This window comes from Ranitomeya imitator, chromosome 2 (genome assembly GCF_032444005.1).
Source record: "Ranitomeya imitator isolate aRanImi1 chromosome 2, aRanImi1.pri, whole genome shotgun sequence".
NCBI classification, from domain to species: Eukaryota; Metazoa; Chordata; class Amphibia; order Anura; family Dendrobatidae; genus Ranitomeya; species Ranitomeya imitator.
Window position 1 is genome coordinate 840,479,489 of NC_091283.1, and position 24,251 is coordinate 840,503,739.

The 24,251-nt window shown below is 44.7% G+C and overlaps 1 protein-coding gene across 4 annotated transcripts in view; it reads right to left on the reverse strand.

Annotated features, from left to right (window-relative positions):
• The window catches only part of SORCS1 (sortilin related VPS10 domain containing receptor 1), an 810,676-nt gene that overhangs the window by 419,434 nt on the left and 366,991 nt on the right, over positions 1-24,251 (reverse strand). For all 4 annotated transcript variants that reach the window (XM_069754250.1, XM_069754247.1, XM_069754248.1 and 1 more), the window contains exon 3: positions 3,530-3,629. In XM_069754250.1, the coding sequence (XP_069610351.1) occupies positions 3,530-3,629 (100 nt within the window). The remainder of the gene's footprint in view (positions 1-3,529; positions 3,630-24,251) is intronic.

A 24,251-nucleotide genomic window follows, 5' to 3' on the forward strand; every position in this document is an offset into this window, starting at 1 on the left:
AGGAGCTACGGACCACTATTTTGGGGACTTTTCAGCGTATTACGGCCGTAATATACGGACCGTATTGTCTTACGCTGAGTGTGACGCCGGCCTGATTTTGCTGCACTTTGATGCCTGATATGTTATTTTTCCTTAATGGGGTCTCCAGGAGCAGCAGTACCAGGTACAGTGGCCCTTATGGAGAAGCCGCTGTGCCAGTGCAAGAAATCAGGACCCGCTGTACCATACTCTTTGACTTACTCATTATTGGCCTATCCCAAATAAACTTGCCAGACTCTATAATGATATTTTTTTAAGGCAAGGACTGGATAATGGCTGGATGAGGTCTTTAGGCAAAATCCATTATCGGGTTCTTGCTCCTTGTCCACTAAATAGGAGACGGAATCGAGAGGTAGATAAATAGTAGAAGGATATCCAATATATAGAGATCAGTTATGTGATAGATACCTAGATTCCAGATCTCCGATCCCCTAATTGCCGATAAAGTTTCTCTTAATTTGAATCTAACAGGTGGATACAATTGTATCTAAATGGATAAATATTGACAGTATGAACAGACAGATATTGGCCGGATATTGTCCTATGTATCATGGTGACAGATATGTGTTTTTCTCTTGCGGACCGATACGTGGAGAATTTACGGAGATGCGTTTTCGCTCTTTACACCCGGAGGCAGACGTTCGCTGTCAGATGTTCTCATCTTTATAATAAATGTCGCTCTTTATATTTCCTCCCTGTTGATTGACTCTGCAGCTTCAGATGCTTCTGCTTTAATTTATTTGCTTTTAGTGCCCTTTTATACTGTTGGCTTTTTCTTCGCTGGAGGACACAATGTTCAGCAATAAAAGGTAAAGCTGATTTTTCCTTTTTTTTTTTGGGCGAAGTGCACGTTTGTGATGGAGGTCATTCCACAGAGATGAAAGATGTCGGCTTTGAATGGTGGCGACATTTTATCCTTGAAGCCCCGACACCAGGAATACCTCCCCATTACCGGTAAGAAAGGTCGGCAGCACCAGTAAGGTTGTTATCGTGGTTGAGGGTCTTGTGGGGTCGCGTGATCACCGGGATTTGGCGGCAAAGAAAGATAAAGATTATTGCTACATTTCTTTGGCCATTCTAGAGGTAAATTAAAGTTGCACCTGCACCAGCTTTAATTGTCATAACCAGATCACAAAGAAGGATTTTGGGAGCTTCCAAGTCTAAACTTTTTGTGGTGATCACATTTTCATAAGAAAATGCAAAAAAAATTCCTCAAAAGTTAGGGAAGACTTCACATGGATACATGACTGTGGGAGGAACCCCTATGGATTCCATATGATCCAGCTGTACCCCGAATCCCCATTGTAAGTGGTCATATATTATTACAATCTGCACATTGTTAGCTAAAGTAACTTGAAATGTTCCAATCCCAAAAATCATTTCACATTTAGTAAAAAAAAAAAATAATAATAAAAATCACCACTGAAATGTGGTCACATTTTTGGGGAAATTGGGAGTCCCCGATATATTAATATGATGAAAAAAAAAGTAATATTCTTATTTTTTTTTTTAGTTAGACACTATCTGTGAGTTGTCAGACACGGGAAGGGGGTTCTGCTCGTTAATGGGGGCAACACTTTACATGCCTGCTAATGCTATGCCACCACTCATAGGAGAAGGATAATCTAAACACCTCTGCAGGTGCCATGGCGGAGATGTCTCTGGTTTAAAATTCATGGGGATCAAAAAAGTTTACAAACCCTAATTGCGGGGGGGAGGGGGGAAGATAACAAACGTAAATTACTCAATAGAGAGGCATTTTGGATTTTTATGTTGGAAACTAGATCCCCTAAGGGGTTAAATTTGAGACAGGATCTAATTCTTCAATAGCTATCTTTTTTAACAAATATAGGATTTTATTGTTATTTATTTTATTATTTTTATTTTGTGTGTTATATATTGTGTGAAGACCTGTTTTTTTTTTGTTTGTTTTTTTTTTGGGGGGGTCTTTGTTTGCTTTCACACAGAAAATATCTGTCTTTTGGCATATTACAGTTCTTATACGAGTCATTTTGATATTAGACATCATGGCGTTCCCCTCATTTATAGCGGAATCCCACCACCTGGACCTTTGATCCCTAATATCTGGCCACTGTGGATACACTATGGGCGTCATTTCATCAATTTTCTTTACTGCTTCTATTGCTGTTTAAAGAGTTGTTCTTGTGACTGTTTTTCAGAAGTCCTCGGGGATTCCTGATTGCTGAGGCTGGGTGCTCCCGATTGCTGAGGCTGGGTGCTCCCGATTGCTGAGGCTGGGTGCTCCTGATTCACAAACCATACTGGGACCACCAATATTGTCACACCGCTGCCCAAAATGTGCGTTGTCCAATGTTGCAAGCAAATCCAGGCAACTTCATAGGATTACTTACAAAAACTGTGTATGCAATGCACGCCTTGGTGAGGAGACCGTCCACCACTGCCAGACTTCAAAAGTGGCCGGTAACTTAGACAACGGGAAGAAAACTTTAGAATTGAAAATCCACTTTGTTTTTTGAGAAAGGAAAGAACTTTTAATAAGCGGTAAATTGCAAGGTTGCTTTTATTACACTATTACAAGCACTCTGCAATTTTACCCATTTATGACGATGAGAAAACTCCTTTAAAGTCAATTCTTACACGAGCCGAAATCTGGACTGACAGTGGCAGCTACTCTACTGGTTAGTTTCCATTTACATTCCTAGGCGTGGATTCGTTATATTGTTTTTTTGCTAGAAAATTAGCATAAAACAACTTGAGTTGTTTCTAATTTTTCCTCCAAATTAAGGAAATGCAATAATTTTGCAACTTTTGCTACTTTTACACCAGACTCTCGGCCAGCGCCATCACTTTTGAAAAGATTGCAAAAATTGTGCGAGGTAAGGTGTGAACAATCAAAGGAGAAAATTGATACAAAAGTGGCAAAATTAAGACGGGACAGGAACAACATTTCTGGTGGTGGCACATGGCATTTTAAAGAATTTGGCACTTCTTACTCCAGCAGACCCTTCATTAATACGCTTAACTAATCGAGGGCTTAGATTTTTGATACAGTATAACAAAGTCTTTATATGTAAACTAAATATCACAAAACATGAAAATCCGAGGTAGTAACAATCAGAAGTGGAGTGTAACTCTAAGGTAGAGCGAGGCTCGGATCATCTAACTAATGTTAAGGAAACTGCAAGAAGAATAAAAGAAGAAACAAAGTAACATTTTCATCAAAAGGAAAACCTAAAGGGCCATTTTCCCGGTAATAGAGTGTCAGAGTAAATGCGTAAACCTCCGGAAACATCTATTTATGGCACCGCTTCCGAAACCTTAACGAGCCGCTCCATCAGCGGTGGCTGGGCGCAGGGAGAATTACTTCCACCTCCATTTGTTTTTTCTACAGCCTGTTTTTTTCCCTGCAGTCATAAGGTTTGTGTCAACAGTAATAGACTCTGTGAGCAGAGAAGGTTATTCAAGCAAAGTCACCCTAAATAACGGGATGTTTAAGGGATATTCTCACCTTACGCTTGTTTGTAGGGCAGACATAAAGATAGCTCAAAATGGTCTTTAATCCGACTTTATCATTCAACTTCTCATAAGTCGTCCCGTAGTCTGTCGACCTGAAACCAAAAGCGCAAGGAAATTAAACACCAGCGAAAATGTTACCGAAAATGTGTTCAAGGAGCTGAGAAATCAGAAAACATAATTGACTTGCACATTATTCTATAGATGAAAAACTCAGAATATAAAACATTACACGAGATTATATTCACACTGCGGTCAATAGGAAGACATATTACAGCAGTTATATTCTTGTACATAGGAGCGGTATTACAGCAGTTATATTATTGTACATAGGAGCAGTATTACAGCAGTTATATTATTGTACATAGGAGCAGTATTATAGTAGTTATATTCTTGTACATAGGAGCAGTATTATAGTAGGGGGAAGTGTTACGAAATGCGCGTCGGGGTAAAGGAGCGGACTCTCTGACACCATTCCCTGTGTAAGTCATATCTTTTGCCCATCTCCTTTCGGCTGATATTTGTCCAGTGTTGTATTGCGGGTACATTCTTTGTGAGTGGTGACATTCAGTATGTATACCAAGCAATGGTAATGATTATTTGTGCCTCTCTCCATGGTACGGGCAATTCTCTGGATATCCATTAAGAACTGCTTCCTGTTGGGGAGCTTGATATGGACTCTTTTGGTATACGGCCGTTGATGTGTGGGTTATTTTTGGATAATGCACACACATGTAGGGTTTTGTGATGTCATGTATATTTATCCGCTCCTATACATTGGAAGTTTTTGCATCTTAGTATTATATATCTAAAGTTATCTTGTGAATTATTAATAAAATTTATTTTAAGAAATATAGAACCGTTAGACATTGTGTTTTTTCCTTGTTGCGTTTTATGGCAATTTAGGATTTTTTTGGATTACAGTTGATATTGTCACACAATGACATTATAAGGATCATATTATTGATTATAGTTATAGTCTTGTATATAGGGGCAGTATTATAGTAGTTATATTCTTGTACATAGGGGCAGTATTATAGTAGTTATATTCTTGTATATAGGGGCAGTATTATAGTAGTTATATTGTTGTATATAGGAGGCAGTATTATAGTAGTTATATTCTTGTACATAGGAGCAGTATTATAGTAGTTATATTCTTGTACTTAGGGGCAGTATTATATTAGTTATATTCTTGTACATAGGAGCAGTATTATAGTGTATTATAGTATTATGGTGCTCCCATCCTGCGCCCCCATTCTGACATGTGCTGCACCCATCCTGCGCCTCCATTCTGACATGTGCTGCACCCATCCTGCGCCTCCATTCTGTCACTGGCTGCTCCCATCCTGCGCCCCCGTTCTGTCATGTGCTGCTTCCATCATGCACCCCCAGTTCTGTCATGTGCTGCTCCCATCCTGCGCCCCCGTTCTGTTATGTGCTGCTTCCATCCTGCACCCCCGTTCTGTCATGTGCTACTGCCATTCTGTGCCACCGTTCTGTCATGTGCTGCTCCCATCCTGCACCCCCGTTCTGTCATGTGCTGCTTCCATCCTTCCCCCCCCCCCGTTCTATCATGTGCTGCTTCCATCCTGCACCCCCGTTCTGTCATGTGCTGCTGCCATCCTGCGCCCCCGTTCTGTCATGTGCTGCTCCCATCCTGCGCCCCTGTTCTGTCATGTGCTGCTTCCATCCTGCACCCCCGTTCTGTCATGTGCTGCTGCCATCCTGTACCCCTGTTCTGTCATGTGCTGCTGCCATCCTGCGCCCCCGTTCTGTCATGTGCTGCTCCCATCCTGCGCCCCCGTTCTGTCATGTGCTGCTTCCATCCTGCACCCCCGTTCTGTCATGTGCTGCTGCCATCCTGCACCCCCGTTCTGTCATGTGCTGCTCCATCCTGCGTCCCCGTTCTGTCATGTGCTGCTTCCATCCTGCACCCCCGTTCTGTCATGTGCTGCTCCCATCCTGCGCCCCCGTTCTGTCATGTGCTGCTTCCATCCTGCACCCCCGTTCTGTCATGTGCTGCTCCCATCCTGCGCCCCCATTGTCATGTGCTGCTGCCATCCTGCGCCCCCATTCTGACATGTGCTGCTCCCATCCTGCACCCCCGTTCTGTCATGTGCTGCTGCCATCCTGCGCCCCCGTTCTGTCATGTGCTGCTCCCATCCTGCGCCCCCGTTCTGTCATGTGCTCCTTCCATCCTGCACCCCCGTTCTGTCATGTGCTGCTGCCATCCTGCACCCCCGTTCTGTCATGTGCTGCTGCCATCCTGCGCCCCCGTTCTGTCATGTGCTGCTCCCATCCTGCGCCCCCGTTCTGTCATGTGCTGCTTCCATCCTGCACCCCCGTTCTGTCATGTGCTGCTGCCATCCTGCACCCCCATTCTGTCATGTGCTGCTCCCATCCTGCGCCCCCATTGTCATGTGCTGCTGCCATCCTGCGCCCCCGTTCTGTCATGTGATGCTTCCATCCTGCACCCCCGTTCTGTCATGTGCTGCTGCCATCCTGCACCCCCGTTCTGTCATGTGCTGCCCTATTCTGTCATGTGCTGCTCCCATCCTGCTCCCCCATTCTGTCATGTGCTGCTCCCATCCATATGCCCCATACGCTGCTCCATAAAGGTTTATGACCCCCATCAGGTGGCATAAGTAACAAATAGCTGTGGCATGAAGTGCCACAGCCTCATGGCACAGCAATTTGTTACTTACGCTACCTGATTCTTTTCCGGCGCCATTGTCTTGCTCCTCCTGGTGCCGGAATCGGCGCCTGCGCAGTCCGCGCTTTCCAGCGCCATTTTCTTGAAGACACACTGCTGTACAAGACTGCAGTATTATAGTAGTTATATTCTTGTACATAGGAGCAGTATTATAGTAGTTATATTCTTGTACATAGGGGCAGTATTATAGTAGTTATATTCTTGTACATAGGGGCAGTATTATAGTAGTTATATTCTTGTACTTAGGGGCAGTATTATATTAGTTATATTCTTGTACATAGGAGCAGTGTTATAGTATTTATAATCTTGTACATAGGAGCAGTATTATAGTAGTTATATTCTTGTACTTAGGGGCAGTATTATATTAGTTATATTCTTGTACATAGAAGCAGTATTATAGTGTATTATAGTATTATGGTGCTCCCATCCTGCGCCCCCATTGTCATGTGCTGCTGCAATCCTGCGCCTCCATTCTGACATGTGCTGCTCCCATCCTGCACCCCCGTTCTGTCATGTGCTGCTGCCATCCTGCGCCCCCGTTCTGTCATGTGCTGCTCCCATCCTGCGCCCCCGTTCTGTCATGTGCTGCTTCCATCCTGCACCCCCGTTCTGTCATGTGCTGCTGCCATCCTGCACCCCCGTTCTGTCATGTGCTGCTGCCATCCTGCGCCCCCGATCTGTCATGTGCTGCTCCCATCCTGCGCCCCCGTTCTGTCATGTGCTGCTTCCATCCTGCACCCCCGTTCTGTCATGTGCTGCTGACATCCTGCACCCCCGTTCTGTCATGTGCTGCTCCCATCCTGCGCCCCCATTGTCATGTGCTGCTGCCATCCTGCGCCCCCGTTCTGTCATGTGATGCTTCCATCCTGCACCCCCGTTCTGTCATGTGCTGCTGCCATCCTGCACCCCCGTTCTGTCATGTGCTGCCCTATTCTGTCATGTGCTGCTCCCATCCTGCTCCCCCATTCTGTCATGTGCTGCTCCCATCCATATGCCCCATACGCTGCTCCATAAAGGTTTATGACCCCCATCAGGTGGCATAAGTAACAAATAGCTGTGGCATGAAGTGCCACAGCCTCATGGCACAGCAATTTGTTACTTACGCTACCTGATTCTTTTCCGGCGCCATTGTCTTGCTCCTCCTGGTGCCGGAATCGGCGCCTGCGCAGTCCGCGCTTTCCGGCGCCATTTTCTTGAAGACACACTGCTGTACAAGACTGCAGTATTATAGTAGTTATATTCTTGTACATAGGAGCAGTATTATAGTAGTTATATTCTTGTACATAGGGGCAGTATTATAGTAGTTATATTCTTGTACATAGGGGCAGTATTATAGTAGTTATATTCTTGTACTTAGGGGCAGTATTATATTAGTTATATTCTTGTACATAGGAGCAGTGTTATAGTAGTTATATTCTTGTACATAGGAGCAGTATTATAGTAGTTATATTCTTGTACTTAGGGGCAGTATTATATTAGTTATATTCTTGTACATAGGAGCAGTATTATAGTGTATTATAGTATTATGGTGCTCCCATCCTGCGCCCCCATTCTGACATGTGCTGCACCCATCCTGCGCCTCCATTCTGACATGTGCTGCACCCATCCTGCGCCTCCATTCTGTCACTGGCTGCTCCCATCCTGCGCCCCCGTTCTGTCATGTGCTGCTTCCATCATGCACCCCCAGTTCTGTCATGTGCTGCTCCTATCCTGCGCCCCCGTTCTGTTATGTGCTGCTTCCATCCTGCACCCCCGTTCTGTCATGTGCTACTGCCATTCTGTGCCACCGTTCTGTCATGTGCTGCTCCCATCCTGCACCCCCGTTCTGTCATGTGCTGCTTCCATCCTTCCCCCCCGTTCTATCATGTGCTGCTTCCATCCTGCACCCCCGTTCTGTCATGTGCTGCTGCCATCCTGCGCCCCCGTTCTGTCATGTGCTGCTCCCATCCTGCGCCCCCGTTCTGTCATGTGCTGCTTCCATCCTGCACCCCCGTTCTGTCATGTGCTGCTGCCATCCTGTACCCCCGTTCTGTCATGTGCTGCTGCCATCCTGCGCCCCCGTTCTGTCATGTGCTGCTCCCATCCTGCGCCCCCGTTCTGTCATGTGCTGCTTCCATCCTGCACCCCCGTTCTGTCATGTGCTGCTGCCATCCTGCACCCCCGTTCTGTCATGTGCTGCTCCATCCTGCGTCCCCGTTCTGTCATGTGCTGCTTCCATCCTGCACCCCCGTTCTGTCATGTGCTGCTCCCATCCTGCGCCCCCGTTCTGTCATGTGCTGCTTCCATCCTGCACCCCCGTTCTGTCATGTGCTGCTCCCATCCTGCGCCCCCATTGTCATGTGCTGCTGCCATCCTGCGCCCCCATTCTGACATGTGCTGCTCCCATCCTGCACCCCCGTTCTGTCATGTGCTGCTGCCATCCTGCGCCCCCGTTCTGTCATGTGCTACTCCCATCCTGCGCTCCCGTTCTGTCATGTTCTGCTTCCATCCTGCACCCCCGTTCTGTCATGTGCTGCTGCCATCCTGCACCCCCGTTCTGTAATGTGCTGCTGCCATCCTGCGCCCCCGTTCTGTCATGTGCTGCTCCCATCCTGCGCCCCCGTTCTGTCATGTGCTGCTTCCATCCTGCACCCCCGTTCTGTCATGTGCTGCTGCCATCCTGCACCCCCGTTCTGTCATGTGCTGCTCCCATCCTGCGCCCCCATTGTCATGTGCTGCTGCCATCCTGCGCCCCCGTTCTGTCATGTGATGCTTCCATCCTGCACCCCCGTTCTGTCATGTGCTGCTGCCATCCTGCACCCCCGTTCTGTCATGTGCTACCCTATTCTGTCATGTGCTGCTCCCATCCTGCTCCCCCATTCTGTCATGTGCTGCTCCCATCCATATGCCCCATACGCTGCTCCATAAAGGTTTATGACCCCCATCAGGTGGCATAAGTAACAAATAGCTGTGGCATGAAGTGCCACAGCCTCATGGCACAGCAATTTGTTACTTACGCTACCTGATTCTTTTCCGGCGCCATTGTCTTGCTCCTCCTGGTGCCGGAATCGGCGCCTGCGCAGTCTGCGCTTTCCGGCGCCATTTTCTTGAAGACACACTGCTGTACAAGACTGCAGTATTATAGTAGTTATATTCTTGTACATAGGAGCAGTATTATAGTAGTTATATTGTTGTTCATAGGGGCAGTATTATAGTAGTTATATTCTTGTACATAGGGGCAGTATTATAGTAGTTATATTCTTGTACTTAGGGGCAGTATTATATTAGTTATATTCTTGTACATAGGAGCAGTGTTATAGTAGTTATATTCTTGTACATAGGAGCAGTATTATAGTAGTTATATTCTTGTACTTAGGGGCAGTATTATATTAGTTATATTCTTGTACATAGGAGCAGTGTTATAGTAGTTATATTCTTGTACATAGGAGCAGTATTATAGTAGTTATATTGTTGTACTTAGGGGCAGTGTTATAGTAGTTATATTCTTGTACATAGGAGCAGTGTTATAGTAGTTATATTCTTGTACTTAGGGGCAGTGTTATAGTAGTTATATTCTTGTACATAGGAGCAGTGTTATAGTAGTTATATTCTTGTACATAGGAGCAGTATTATAGTAGTTATATTCTTGTACTTAGGGGCAGTGTTATAGTAGTTATATTCTTGTACATAGGAGCAGTGTTATAGTAGTTATATTCTTGTACATAGGAGCATTATTATAGTCATTATATTCTTGTACATAGGGGGCAGTATTATAGTAGTTATATTCTTGTACATAGGAGCAGTATTATAGTAGTTATATTCTTGTACATAGGAGCAGTATTATAGTAGTTATATTCTTGTACTTAGGGGCAGTGTTATAGTAGTTATATTCTTGTACATAGGAGCAGTATTATAGTAGTTATATTCTTGTACTTAGGGGCAGTGTTATAGTAGTTATATTCTTGTACATAGGGGCAGTATTATAGTAGTTATATTCTTGTACATAGGGGCGGTATTATAGTAGTTATATTCTTGTACTTAGGGGCAGTGTTATAGTAGTTAAATTCTTGTACATAGGAGCAGTATTATAGTAGTTATATTCTTGTACATAGGGGCAGTATTATAGTAGTTATATTCTTGTACATAGGAGTAGTATTATAGTAGTTATATTCTTGTACATAGGGGCAGTATTATAGTAGTTATATTCTTGTACATAGGGGCAGTATTATAGTAGTTATATTCTTGTACATAGGGGCGGTATTATAGTAGTTATATTCTTGTACTTAGGGGCAGTGTTATAGTAGTTATATTCTTGTACATAGGAGCAGTATTATAGTAGTTATATTCTTGTACATAGGGGCAGTATTATAGTAGTTATATTCTTGTACATAGGAGCAGTATTATAGTAGTTATATTCTTGTACATAGGAGGCAGTATTATAGTAGTTATATTCTTGTACATAGGAGGCAGTATTATAGTAGTTATATTCTTGTACATAGGAGGCAGTATTATAGTAGTTATATTCTTGAACATAGGGGCAGTATTATCAATATATATAATTGTTTAAGGGGTACTTCCGTCTGTCTGTCTGTCTGTAACGGAAATCCCACGACGGGCACAGTCCGGCCGAGAATTAGTCCCTCCTTACTTCCGTCCAGTCAGTGCCCGCTGCCCGCTGCATACTCCCCTCCAGTCAGCTTTTCACAAAAAGTAGCAAACATTACTGGTGTACGTGAAATGACTCGACGGTAGGACTGTCGTTACATTTGGAACAAATTTTGTGATTTTGGTGGCAAAAGGTGAATCAAATGAAAGTCTAGAAAACCTTAAACTACCGCCACGGTGACGAACTTGAAAAAAAAAAAGTCAAATGGCGAACTCTCATAAAATAAACTTCGGAAAAGGCGCAAATAGAAAGATTAATTAAAAAAGGCACAAAACATCAAAAACTGTACAAAAAAAACAGTAATCAATCGGGTCCAGAAACAAGTTCACTTTTATGGCCCTGTATATAACTTATCGATGTTCTCACAACTTCCTAACAGCTTTATCCAAATTTCCTCGCTAAGTCCGACGTGTATAACTCGAGCGTATAATTCAAAGCCTGAAAGAATCCGACCGTATTAAGCGTGGAAGGTATTAGCGAGAGCCCAAAAACACAAACTTTTATTAGAAAATCATTAATGGGAATTCTTTTGTGAATAAAATCTTCTATTAATGCCAGAGCGGAAACCTCGCCGAGGCTAACCTTCCGGATACCGCTGGCATATGTAACATTACAGCCGCCAGAGACACAATTTTATCAAATGTTTGTAAGACCCGCCGGTATTTAAATTACTTCATTATGAGACGCTGACAGCTCTTACTATTCCTGGTGTAAATGACATTTCTAAGACGGTAATCTTACTTGTTCTGCTCAGGCAAAATCATGGAATCCTATTAATTTCTCCTCTCCTTCCCCCTCCCCCCCCCCCCCGCAGTATACGGAAAAAATTCAGAGGTGATTTTTTTTTTTCAGTAACCTGTTCAACGTTGTTTCTGCGTGAGATCTTCAGAATGTTGATTAGAAATCACCATGATCGAGTCATTGGGCTCAAAGTGAACGGAATATTTTCGGCTGTGAAGAACCTAAATCAGGAGGAGGAGAGGATTGGAGGAGTGGGAGGGTGGAGGTGTTCGGAAGTCAAAGTATTGTAAAAGTATTGCAACTTTTTATTTTTTTTAAACACTTGTCAATCACCTAAACAACCATAGGGCTCATTCAGACATAAGTTTTTAACATACGTGTGATGCCCTTGTTTTTCACGGATTGAACTTGTACCTACGATCGTCTTTGGGGCTCTTCATGTGTCAGTGATTTATTGCAGCGGTGCTTGCAAAATTGTCCGATATTGGATTAAATTTGGCAATGAATGTTTATGGATCAATGAAAACATCAGATGCCCCTCGGATGACATCCATTTGCTGTTCCTTTTTCGCTCACTGATAGAAGGTGTAAGGTTTTTTTTCTTCTCATTTGTGAAAAAAAACTGATCAAACTCTGATAAAACTCACTGATGACATTTGATCTCAGCAGGGCTTTCTCGCAGGTCTCAGTTCTTCCCGGCCTCCGGTAATGACACTTTCTTAAAAAAAATGATAATTTTATGTATGGCTCTGAGGACTATTCTGTAGATACTTGTTAATGTGTGCACTTACCCGTGGGCCTTATTCACACATTATGTGAAAAATTGTACTGTGACGACATAGCATTTTATCTTAATTAACCAGACGTCTATTTTCAATAAACCATGAGGAATAGACTGTTATCTATATGTTGACTTTTGAATTTATGGATTTCTTTCTGGTTGGTCAAGAAAATACAGACTTTTGTTTATACAAGCCTGTAATATTGACTTTTAAGTTGACATTTGATGTAATATATTGTACTGTTATCTTGGTTGACTAGAGTCGCAGGATAATTGAACAATTATGTTTGCTGATATGTTGATTAGTATTACACATTGTCCATGTCAGCTAGCTTGTTGACTTGCAAAACAGAGGAGGAAAAACTATGCAAATAGATTAAATAACTAAACAATGCAAGTTGATATCATCACCATTCTTTAACTTTACCTCTGGATGCTGGTTTGAAGGACAGTTGTTAACTATAAAAAGAGGATATATATGCACCTCTGTAAGAGATACCTCCATATACAGATATACATCTAGACATCCAAACATCAAAAGAACCAGAGGCTCTTTACAAGACAGCAGCCAAGACATCATGGCTCCATCACGAGGGACACAGATTTGACATTCTACAGGATGTCAGCTTAGGGGACCATGGACCCAGCTGAAAGAAGACTGATCTGCTCCAGCAGATCATTGCTGAACCATGGATACATTTAGGGCAGTTGGGATTTGGACCCACCAGTCACCTGAATCCCATGTATACGTTTATGAAACCAAGGAATGGGACAAACCAATTACCTGAGCCCCATGTATACGTTTGTGAAAGCAAGGATTGGGACCCACCAGTCACCTGGCTCCAAGGAGATGTTCGGAGAAGCCAAGTTGTGACCCTCCGGTCAACTGGCCTTGTACCTCAATGGACTGTCGTCTTTCTAAGCTTCTCATTACCTCCTCTCTGTGTGTGTGCCACATGTGGGGTAGTCCACCCTGAAAGCTCTGAAGTCACAGCTGCTCATATCCTGGTGTGTGAGCGGAAGGGTGAGACTCTGTAATGTGCACCTTCTTGGGTGTTTGCGGGGACTGTACTGTGTGTTATTTGCCTGATTTTGTGGTTCAATAAAGTACTGCCACACTGTTCCACCCTCACCCTGTGTTGTCTGAGTAGTATTATGCCCACAGGGAAAGGAGAGCGGGCGTTTGATGGGACGATCCTTGATGCATGCGGTTTCAGTTAGTGGACTAATGCATCCGCTGACCCCTGTGTCTCCACAGATGCCAGTGACATTAGTGGTTTGGATCAGTGTTTGGTCCTAGTGTCAGTTTTTACCATCAGTCGTCAGTGTTTTTAACGGATGGCTAAATAAATGACAAAGCTTCTTCTGTCCTTTGCAATGTTAAATATGGACAGCACAAACTTGTATGTGCACTATTAATCTGTGATACTGGAGATAAATAGACACAGACACACTGCCCATGAAAAAACAGACATGAGGATAGCACCATAGATTATAATGGGTACATGTTGCAGCCATTAAAAATACAGATAGAACATGTACGTGCACGACGGACATTGAAATAAGGCCTTAAGTGGAGTGGATACAATGCTCTGTGAGCTAAACACAGCCGCAGCTGCTTCGAGGTGGGGTGGATACAATGCTCTGTGAGCTAAACACAGCCGCAGCTGCTTCGAGGTGGAGTGAATACAATGCTCTGTGAGCTAAACACAGCCGCAGCTGCTTCGAGGTGGAGTGGATACAATGCTCTGTGAGCTAAACACAGCCGCAGCTGCTTCGAGGTGGAGTGGATACAATGCTCTGTGAGCTAAACACAGCAGCAGCTGTTTCAAGGTGGAGTGAATACAATGCTCTGTGAGCTAAACACAGCCGCAGCTGCTTCGAGGTGGAGTGGATACAATGCTCTGTGAGCTAAACACAGCAGCAGCTGTTTCAAGGTGGAGTGAATACAATGCTCTGTGAGCTAAACACAGCCGCAGCTGTTTCAAGGTGGAGTGGATACAATGCTTTGTGAGCTAAACACAGCAGCAGATATTTGAAGGTGGAGTGGATACAATGCTCTGTGAGCTAAACACAGCCGCAGCTGCTTCGAGGTGAAGTGGATACAATGCTCTGTGAGCTAAACACAGCAGCAGATATTTCAAGGTGGAGTGGATACAATGCTCTGTGAGCTAAACACAGCCACAGCTGCTTCGAGGTAGAGTGGATACAATGCTCTGTGAGCTAAACAAAGCAGTAGATGTTTCAAGGTGGAGTGGATACAATGCTCTGTGAGCTAAACACAGCAGCAGCTGTTTCAAGGTGGAGTGGATACAATGCTCTGTGAGCTAAACACAGCAGCAGATATTTCGAGGTGGAGTGAATACAATGCTCTGTGAGCTAAACACAGCCGCAGCTGCTTCGAAGTGGAGTGGATGCAATGCTCTGTGAGCTAAACACAGCAGCAGCTTCTTCAATGTCTCTGCTAGTTTGATACAATGTATCAAACCTAGAACATACTGAAAACACAGATAAATGAACTGTGTTCCAAGAAGTGTCACAAAAATATATTTAAAACAAACTCACTTTATTTACAAGATAGTTAAAATACAAACACAAACATGAACAGACAATAAGGTGCCTCCATACAACCAACAAAAATAAATGCGGTCAGCATCAGCAGGACACTTTTCATTTTTAAAGCAGGAGTAGGGGTGTGGTTGGGTCTGAAATTGTCAGGTCATACATATAGTTCATTGCAATATTCCCACTGCATATGCACCAATCACGAGAAACAATTATAGGGTGCTACTTATCACTTGTGTACTACAATTCTCTAAGTACTAATTAGGGTTTAGCTTAAAGCCAATACCAAACAGCACCCTCCACTGTTTGTACTCTAATGAAAGCAACATTTACACAATCCCGGCATATTTAGTGGTATACCCTGTGCCCCACACATAGTACCTGTTCCGTGTCTCTCCCAATGTGCTCAGCCAAATGGCGTGCTGTGCCCGCAAGCCCCGACGCGCGTTTCGCGTGCTGCTTCTTCCTGGGGGTGTATCAAACCTGTATATGTATGAAACCTGCCTGAACATTGTAGACACTTGATACAGACGTATCCGCTCCTCAGTAAGAGCAGGACCATATACGCAAAGGTTACACCTTATCTGACAGAAGATCTTGAAAATGTAGAACAATTGAATATGATGGATATTAGAACATTGTAGAAGTTTCTGTCTTTAAAGTGATTTTCATTTGCATAAAACCAGAAAACTCCTTTCTTAAGCCCTGATTAGTTCTGATTAGTCCTGATTAGTCCTGAGCATCTGTAATCTGGATGGATCGTATCATCGGCTCTTTGGGAAGATTTCCTGCTTCTCCGAACGCTGAGAACATTCCCTTCCTCTATTGTTCGGGGTTTATTAATATTTTATTACCTGAACTATCAGAATATTTTCAACTGTCACAAAAATAGGTCACACAGCAATACACAGAAGTATTATCCAAGAAACAAGCATGGAGACAGATTCGGCCAGGCTGGGAGTTGTAGTGATCCGATAGCGGGGGGAGCCGCAGGGTACAGACCATTGATATCATCCAAGATTATTAATTTGCTTTGTGATTAATCGGTCTAAATGAATCTGTGACTCAGGTGCAGTCTATACATTGTGAAGCGATTTGAACCACCTATTTATGAGACTTTTGCACAGTTCATGTCTCTCAGATCAATACCATATTTCGCTCTGCCCCACCTGTGCACAGATGAATGCCGATTCCAGTATTTGCAGAGCCGCTCAGCCCAATCATTCATCGAAGACAATTTATGGCTAAATCACATTTTATAAAGTCCTGCAACCAAACGTATATGTCCATCAGCCTCATACTGGATGATGCCCCCTGCGGGATGTTCTGCCGGTGCCCCCTATATAGTGTATGGCATCTATAAACTGTGGTGTCCAGCGATACGGACCACCATACGGGATGGTGCCCAGATAACAGTGCTATATGTTGGCCAAATGCAATTAATGCAATGATTATTTAAACATTAATTAATGCCGGATATTGTAAATATCAACATACAGAGCCCGAATGTAACAACCGTACGTTTCCAAATCTATTATACCAAAATATCCTGCCCATGTAATACCAATATAGAGCCGATAATAATACCAATACACAGTGTCCACAAATTACCACTATACAGAGCTCACATAATGCTGATACATAGTGTCCATATAATGTACACTGTCCACATGATACTAACACAGGCGCCAAATATCTGCCCAAACAATCCGAGTACTCAGTGCCTAAAGATACCAAGATACATTGCTCCATACCAGGGGCGGACGTATCACTGGAGCAACCTGGGGTGGTCGGGGGGCCGCAATCAGCCCCGAAGCAGGTACTATTGTGCATTATAAGCAGCTATTGGACTTTAAAGGGTCCATATATTGTTCTTGATAACATTTTTTATTAGCGTTGCTAATGCACTACGGGTTCTATATTATTTCATATTATCATCAATTATATTTGGAACATTACAGTTTTCTTTTTGTATGTGCACATTTAGAGGTGCAGGCTGGGACGGACGATTGTATAAGTGCTATACTATTAGGCTGGGACAGTTGGCAGTTATATAAATGTAATATTCTTATATCTGTGCATGTCATTTTCAATTTGTGGATCATTGCTCCGCTCTCTACTTGTACCCTGGGCCTTTACAATGACGCGTTATTTAGACCCGCTTTCATGGTCTGCGCAGGCGCGGTCATAGCTGCCGCCCTTGCCATGCTACACTTATTACACGCATGTGTGTGATCAATCATTGTGCTGTCCCACGCTTGTGCAATTTATTTCTGGATTGCTGCTTGCAAGCACTAAGGCTACGTTCACATTAGCGTTGTGCGCCGCTGCGTCGGCGACGCAACGCACAACGCACGCAAAAACGCACCAAAACGCACGCAAAAACGCTGCGTTTTGCGACGCATGCGTCGTTTTTTGCCGAAATTTGGACGCAAGAAAAATGCAACTTGTTGCGTTTTCTTGGTCCGACGCTTGCGGCAAAAAAAACGCATGCGTCGCACAACGCAACAAACAAAAACGCATGCGTCCCCCATGTTAAATATAGGGGCGCATGACGCATGCGTCGCCGCTGTGTCGCCCGACGCAAACTAGCATAACGCTAGTGTGAACATAGCCTAAGCCACTCGATACCCGGGTCAGACCGCAGGGCTTGCACATACGTTGCACTCATTATTGGTGTCTTGCCTTTACTTCCGATGTGTGGACGCGCATATGTGATTTATCCCATATACACGCTATATAAAGTGCCGCCTCCCGAGGCTGATATCAATCCAGGTAATTTATGAACATATTTCTATGACTTTACAGGCCATAGCCATTTGCATTGTTGCCCCTGATGAAGCCGCATCTTTAGTGGCGAAACACGTGGGGTGTTCCTCATCTGTCTCCTTCATATGCCTTACCCTCTACATGCTTACATCACTTATTTATTTGTGCCAGCAGTACAAACATCTTACCTTTAATACATTGCTTAGTATTATTTGTCATCTATAGCATCTACTTCTATATGCTGTCTTTAATAAGCATTATTAGCTCTTTTCATTTCAGCTTTCTATAATATTTCAGGGTGTGGCCTTATCTCATGTAACAATGGACCTTATTATAGGCTCTGGGGAACTGACTGTAGTCATTAGAGTTATATCTATGTCTCTATTGTGTCTTGCTTTATGTTTATTATACATACAGTGGCGTGAAAAAGTGTTCGCCCCCTTCCTGATTTCCAGTTCCTTTGCGTGATTGTCACACATAAATGTTTCACATCACCAAACAAATGTAAATATTAGACAAAGATAACACAAGTAACACAAAGTGAAGTTTTGTAAATGAAGGTCTTTATTATTAAGGGAAAAAGAAATCCAAACCTACTGGCCCTTGTGTGAAAAAGTGATTGTACCCCCTTAAACCATAAATTAACTGTGGGTTATCACATCTTTGGGAAGCTGAGTTCATATTCCCTAGCCAAATCCAGGCCGGATTGCTGCCACACCTGTTCTCCATCAAGAAATCACTTAAAGGGAACCTGTCACCCCGTTTTTTGAGATTGAGCTATAAATACTGTTAAATAGGGCCTGCGCTGTGCGTTACTATAGTGTATGTAGTGTACCCTGATTCCCCATGTATGCTGAGAAATACATTACCAAAGTCGCCGTTTTCGCCTGTCAATCAGGCTGGCCTGGTCAGGTGGGCGTGTTCACAGCGCTCTTTTCTTCCCCAGCTTTCCGTTGGTGGCGTAGTGGTGTGCGCATGTCCAGAGTTCTGACTTCCCTGCGCCCACGTGAAGACACAGCGCGCGATCTGCGCTGTAATCCCTTGCATCGGTGGGGGCGGCCATCTTCCTGGGGCCGCGCGTGCGCAGATGGAGTGTTCTGCTGCACGGGGCTTCAGGAAAATGGCCGCGGGATGCCGCGCGTGCGCATTAGAGATCGCGGCGGCCATTTTCCCAAAGCCGAGATGCAAACTCGGCTTTGGGAAAATGGCCGCCGCGATCTCTAATGCGCACGCGCGGCATCCCGCGGCCATTTTCCTGAAGCCCCGTGCAGCAGAGCACTCCATCTGCGCACGCGCGGCCCCAGGAAGATGGCCGCCCCCACCGATGCAAGGGATTACAGCGCAGATCGCGCGCTGTGTCTTCACGTGGGCGCAGGGAAGTCGGAACTCTGGACATGCGCACACCACTACGCCACCAACGGAAAGCTGGGGAAGAAAAGAGCGCTGTGAACACGCCCACCTGACCAGACCAGCCTGATTGACAGGCGAAAACGGCGACTTTGGTAATGTATTTCTCAGCATACATGGGGAATCAGGGTACACTACATACACTATAGTAACGCACAGCGCAGGCCCTATTTAACAGTATTTATAGCTCAATCTCAAAAAACGGGGGTGACAGGTTCCCTTTAAATAGGACCTGCCTGACAAAGTGAAGTAGACCAAAAGCTCCTCAAAAGCTAGTCACCAAAGAAAGTAATTGAGATCTGTCAGTCTGGAAAAGGTTATAAAGCAATGTCTAAAGCTTTGGGACTCCAGCGAACCACAATAAGAGACATTATTCACACATGTCAAAAACATGGAACAGTGGTGAACCTCCCCAGGAGTGTCTGGACAACCAAAATTACACCAAGAGCGCAGGGAAGACTCATCCAAGAGGTCACAAAAGACCCCACAACATCCAAAGAACTGCAGGCCTCATTTGCCTCAGTTAAGGTCAGCGTTCACGACTCAACCAAAAGAAAGAGACTGGGCAAAAATTGCATGCATGGCAGAGTTCCAAGACGAAAACAACTGCTGAGCAATAAAAACATAAGGGCTCAACTCGGTCTTGCCAGAAAACTGGACTGACGAGACAAAAGTTAGTGTATGGTGTATGTCCCATTACATTTGGTGTAGAAGTAACACAGCCTTTCAGAAAAGGAACATCATACCAACAGTAAAATATAGCGGTAGTAGTGTGATGGTCTGGGGCTGTTTTGCTGCTTCAGGACCTGGAAGACTTGTTGTGATAAATGCAACCATGAATTCTGCTGTCTACCAAAAAATCCTGAACGAGAATGCCCGGCCATCTGTTCGTGACCTCAAGCTGAAGCGCACTTGGGTTATGCAGCAGGACAATGATCCAAAACACACCAGCAAGTCCACCTCTGGATGGCTTAAGGAAAACAAAATTAATACTTTGGAGTGGCCTAGTCAAAGTCCTGACCTTAATCGGATTGAGATGCTGTGGTATGACCATAAAAAGATGGTTCATGCTCGGAAACCCTCCAATGTGGCTGAATTACAACAATTCTGCAAAGGTGAGTGGCCAAAATTCCTCCGGTGAGTTGTAATAGACTCATTGGCAGTTATCACAAATGTTGATTGCAGTTATTGCTGCTAAGGGCGGACCAACCAGTTATTAGGCTTAGGGGGCAATCACTTTTTCACACAGGGCCCTTTAGGTTTGGATTTCTTTTTCCCTTAATAATAAAGACCTTCATTTATAAAGTGCATTTTGTGATTACTTGTGTTATCTTTGTCTAATATTTATATTTGTTTGGTGATCGGAAACATGTAAGTGTAACAAACATGCAAAAGAATAGGAAATCAGGTAGGGGGTGAACACTTTTTCACACAACTGTATATACCGTATCTGCGTAAAGTGTTTAATGACAAACTCGGCTGTGTTACATCTTTACCAAACTACAGCAGAAGCTGTCTACCCCATAAACTAAAAGCTCTAAGGACTCTAAAGGCTCGTGTGACCCCCCCTCCTCATCAGTGCATCGTTACATTGTGTCAGGATCCAGCTCTGCTGCAGTCACCTTTCCCACTGCCGACAGCAGCAGTTTTACTACTGGAAACAAATTAACTGTCAGCGGCTTAAAATGAGGGATAATCCGGTGCTGCAGCCTCGCACCCCGTACCTGTGGCATTTCAGGATCTTCAGATGAATAATTCAGCAGAACGTCGTTTCATCGCTTTTTCATATCAATGGAAGCAGAGAACTCTGCGCCGCCGTGCACCCGTGCGAAAGAGATGTATTTATCACCGCACATCTGGGGATCTCGCCACCATAAAATAACCGATTTATACTGTATCCACAATAACAGTGAGATCTGGTCATTTGCTCCTCTGACGTTTGACCTCAGGTCACGTGTCGTGGAGGGAGCAGCGAAGGTGGCGCAATATGTGACCGTGGACTTAAGGGCTGCATGGAAACTCATCACGTGAGATTAAAGGACACCTCTGTACACGTCCAGTAATCTGGAAATCCTGATAATCTGCCATGTAATGTCACTGATAAGCGGATAGGGGTGAAGGTAAGAGGTCTGGTGTCAGCGGTCACATAAAGGCACCGCACAGGAGGAAACGACTCCGGGGAAGCAACTACAGAACTGAGACTTTACTGGGCGGTTACAGAGTCGGTAGCTCACGCTGGTCATCACTCAGCTCCCCCCATATTCCTGTTTGAGTGCAAAAGTAACTCTGTGTACGTCCGATGTAGTACCCCAGGGGGTTGTAGTTATGGGATGCTTGTATAGCGTGAAAGTGCAGAGCGCTGAGTGCCTAGGATGGGTAAGACTGCGCGTGTCGGGAAGCATCAGTGCACTGCCAGTGTGCAGGAGAGAATACAGGCCTCTGCTTTCCACCAATTGGGGTTAGTTGCTGAAGGTTGTACAATGGGGAAAGCGTTAGTACACTCCCAGTGTGCTAGAAGATATAGAAGATATATAGGACTCTGTTTCCCACCAGCTAGGGTCAATTGCCTTGCATGTCGGGAAGCATCAGTGCACTGCTAGTGTGCAAGAGAGAATACAGGCCTCTGTTTCCCACGAGTGGGGGTCAGTTGCTGAGGGTTGTATAATGGGGGAAGCGTCAGTACACTCCCAGTGTGCCAAAGGATATTTAGGCCTCTGTTTCCCACCAGCTAGGGTCAATTGCCTTGCATGTTTGGAAGAATAAGTAGACTCCCAGTGTGCCAGAGACCTCTGTTTCCCACTAGTGGGGGTCAGTTGCAGAGGACTGTGCATATGGTAAAGCATCATTACACTCCAGTGAGCCAGAGGGTATAAAGGCCCCTGTTTACCACCAGTTGGGGTCAGTTGCTTCGCATGTGTGGGGAAGCATCAGTAGACTCCCAGTGTGCCTGAAGGTTTATAGACCTCTGTCTCCCACCAAGCTGGGGTCAGTTGCAGAGACTGGTAGCTCAATAATCGCGGAAGGAAAGGAGAACAAGGCTAGGTTTAAATAGGGCGTTCAATCAGGATGGAGCCAATCAGAAACTCAGAGTGGTGCCCAACAAAAACTCTGGGTGGAGACATCAGCAACAACATAGGAACAAGTATTTGGGTTAGCAGGGAACTGTCCAGCGAGCTGAATAGCTCAGGGGGAAGAGCTGCCGCCTGGCGCACAGGAGCTGCTGGGTTTGAATACTGACACTGCGACGTGTAGGTGATGGACTTATGTAAGAGCAGTGTGCTGCCTTAGGCTACATCACTGGAGGACAGACTGGCCACCATTGAGTGGAGAATGATTGTCACCCTATGAGCTTGATGAAAGGTGAAGGAGTCCCACAAAAGTTGTCAAGTGCCTGAAGAACGGTGGCAGAAGCTGTGACTGAGGGAGACTGTACAGAGGATTGCTGGAGGACAGGATGGCAAGCAAGGGAGTGGGAGCGCTGAGCCCACAACCTTAAAAGAAGTGCGTGAAACCTCAAGAAATAGAAAAGTGTGATGAAGGGACAAAGTGTGGGGACGGAATAGAGGGCACAGGGGTAGTTTCTCTATATGTTAAATTCCTGGAGGAGCAAAATTTAAAGAGGAAAAAAAGTGCTGAATTTTTATTTTCATTTTGCGCCCCTAAGTGGCATTGGTATTGCCAAAGATCCAGGGCAGTGCACATGACCCACACTTCTGGCTTAATGTTCCCAAATTTATGGAGAGGGACACTTGGAGAAGAGGACTCCATTGCTTGGATTAGGTGAGTTTCTAATAAGTCTAGACACAAAGGGGTTGTCCAGTGAAAGCAAGTTCTGGATAAAGCATGACTTAATCATACCTCGTAGAGGGAACAAGAGCTCGCAGTCCGACTCCCCATCTGACCCCTGTTCGGCTACAACTTTACCCCACTGTGAACAGGTGATTGAAGTGGGTTATCTGATGGAGAGCAGACACAAATCTGTGCAGGAGGCTGGGAGCTGTGATTTTATTCATCATGTAGATATAACTCTTCCTGTCTTTAATTACAGACGGATGGGACCGCACTGGATTCCAGTGATGAATATTGGAGCTTTTGTGAGTAGTGAAGGTCCTGTGGAAGACATTTTTTATGGCGTGGTGACGAAGTGGCGAACATAACGCCATTTACTGTGTGGCTGCCAGAAAAATTGGAGCCCAGCGCTCGGCAGCCTCATACAGAATGAATGTAGCCTGTGCGGTGCCGCTCCATTCTGATGGAGATATGGAGATAAAAGTCCTGCAGATCCCACTGGTTGGCCTCCAATAATCCAGAAGGCATCACCTTACCTGTGGATAGATAATAACTTCTCACCAGACAATTCTTTACATTGCAGGGTGTGAAATGGAGCTGGCATTATTACTTTTGAAGGGGGGACACTAATAAATTATGAAGGAGAGCTAAGTAATCAATAAAAAACTCTAATCAAGGAACTCAAAGGAGATGATGGATTATGGGCACAATACTCGCCTTGCCTGGGCGCTGGCATCCCATCCTACACTATATAGACTTCATCCTCTTCTTGAGGAGCCATCGGGAGGACATCTTGGAAAGTTCTAGACCTGTAGTGGAGCCACCAAGTACTGGACTGTCGGACAAGCTCCCGAGTAACCAGCGTAGGCGATGCTACATGATGGAACATTTGGATTCTTGGACCATAAAGTGTCGGAAGGAGTGAATTTTGCTTCTGCAATATCTTAAGATTTGTACAGAGTGTAAAGTAAAGGGTTAAGGCGTAAAACAAACCGATTCTTCTGCTCCCCTCTCCCCAGGCTCTCACGTTGAGGATATAAGGCACCTTATCCTTCTCCATCTCTTTTTTTTCTCCCTTTTCTCAGATTTATGAGCCCCATTATGTCCAATTTCAATTTTCATTAATACTAACTGCTGCTGATGCGCATTTAAGTGAATTTAATCGCGTCTTACGGACAGCGCCGGCTCGAGACGCCGCCTCACTCAGAGCTCTGCAGAAAATGTCATCTTCTAACATTTCACTCTGCAATTCATCCCGGCCCAATTTACTCCGTCTCATCTTAAGTAGAGCAATTCTGTAGTCTTAA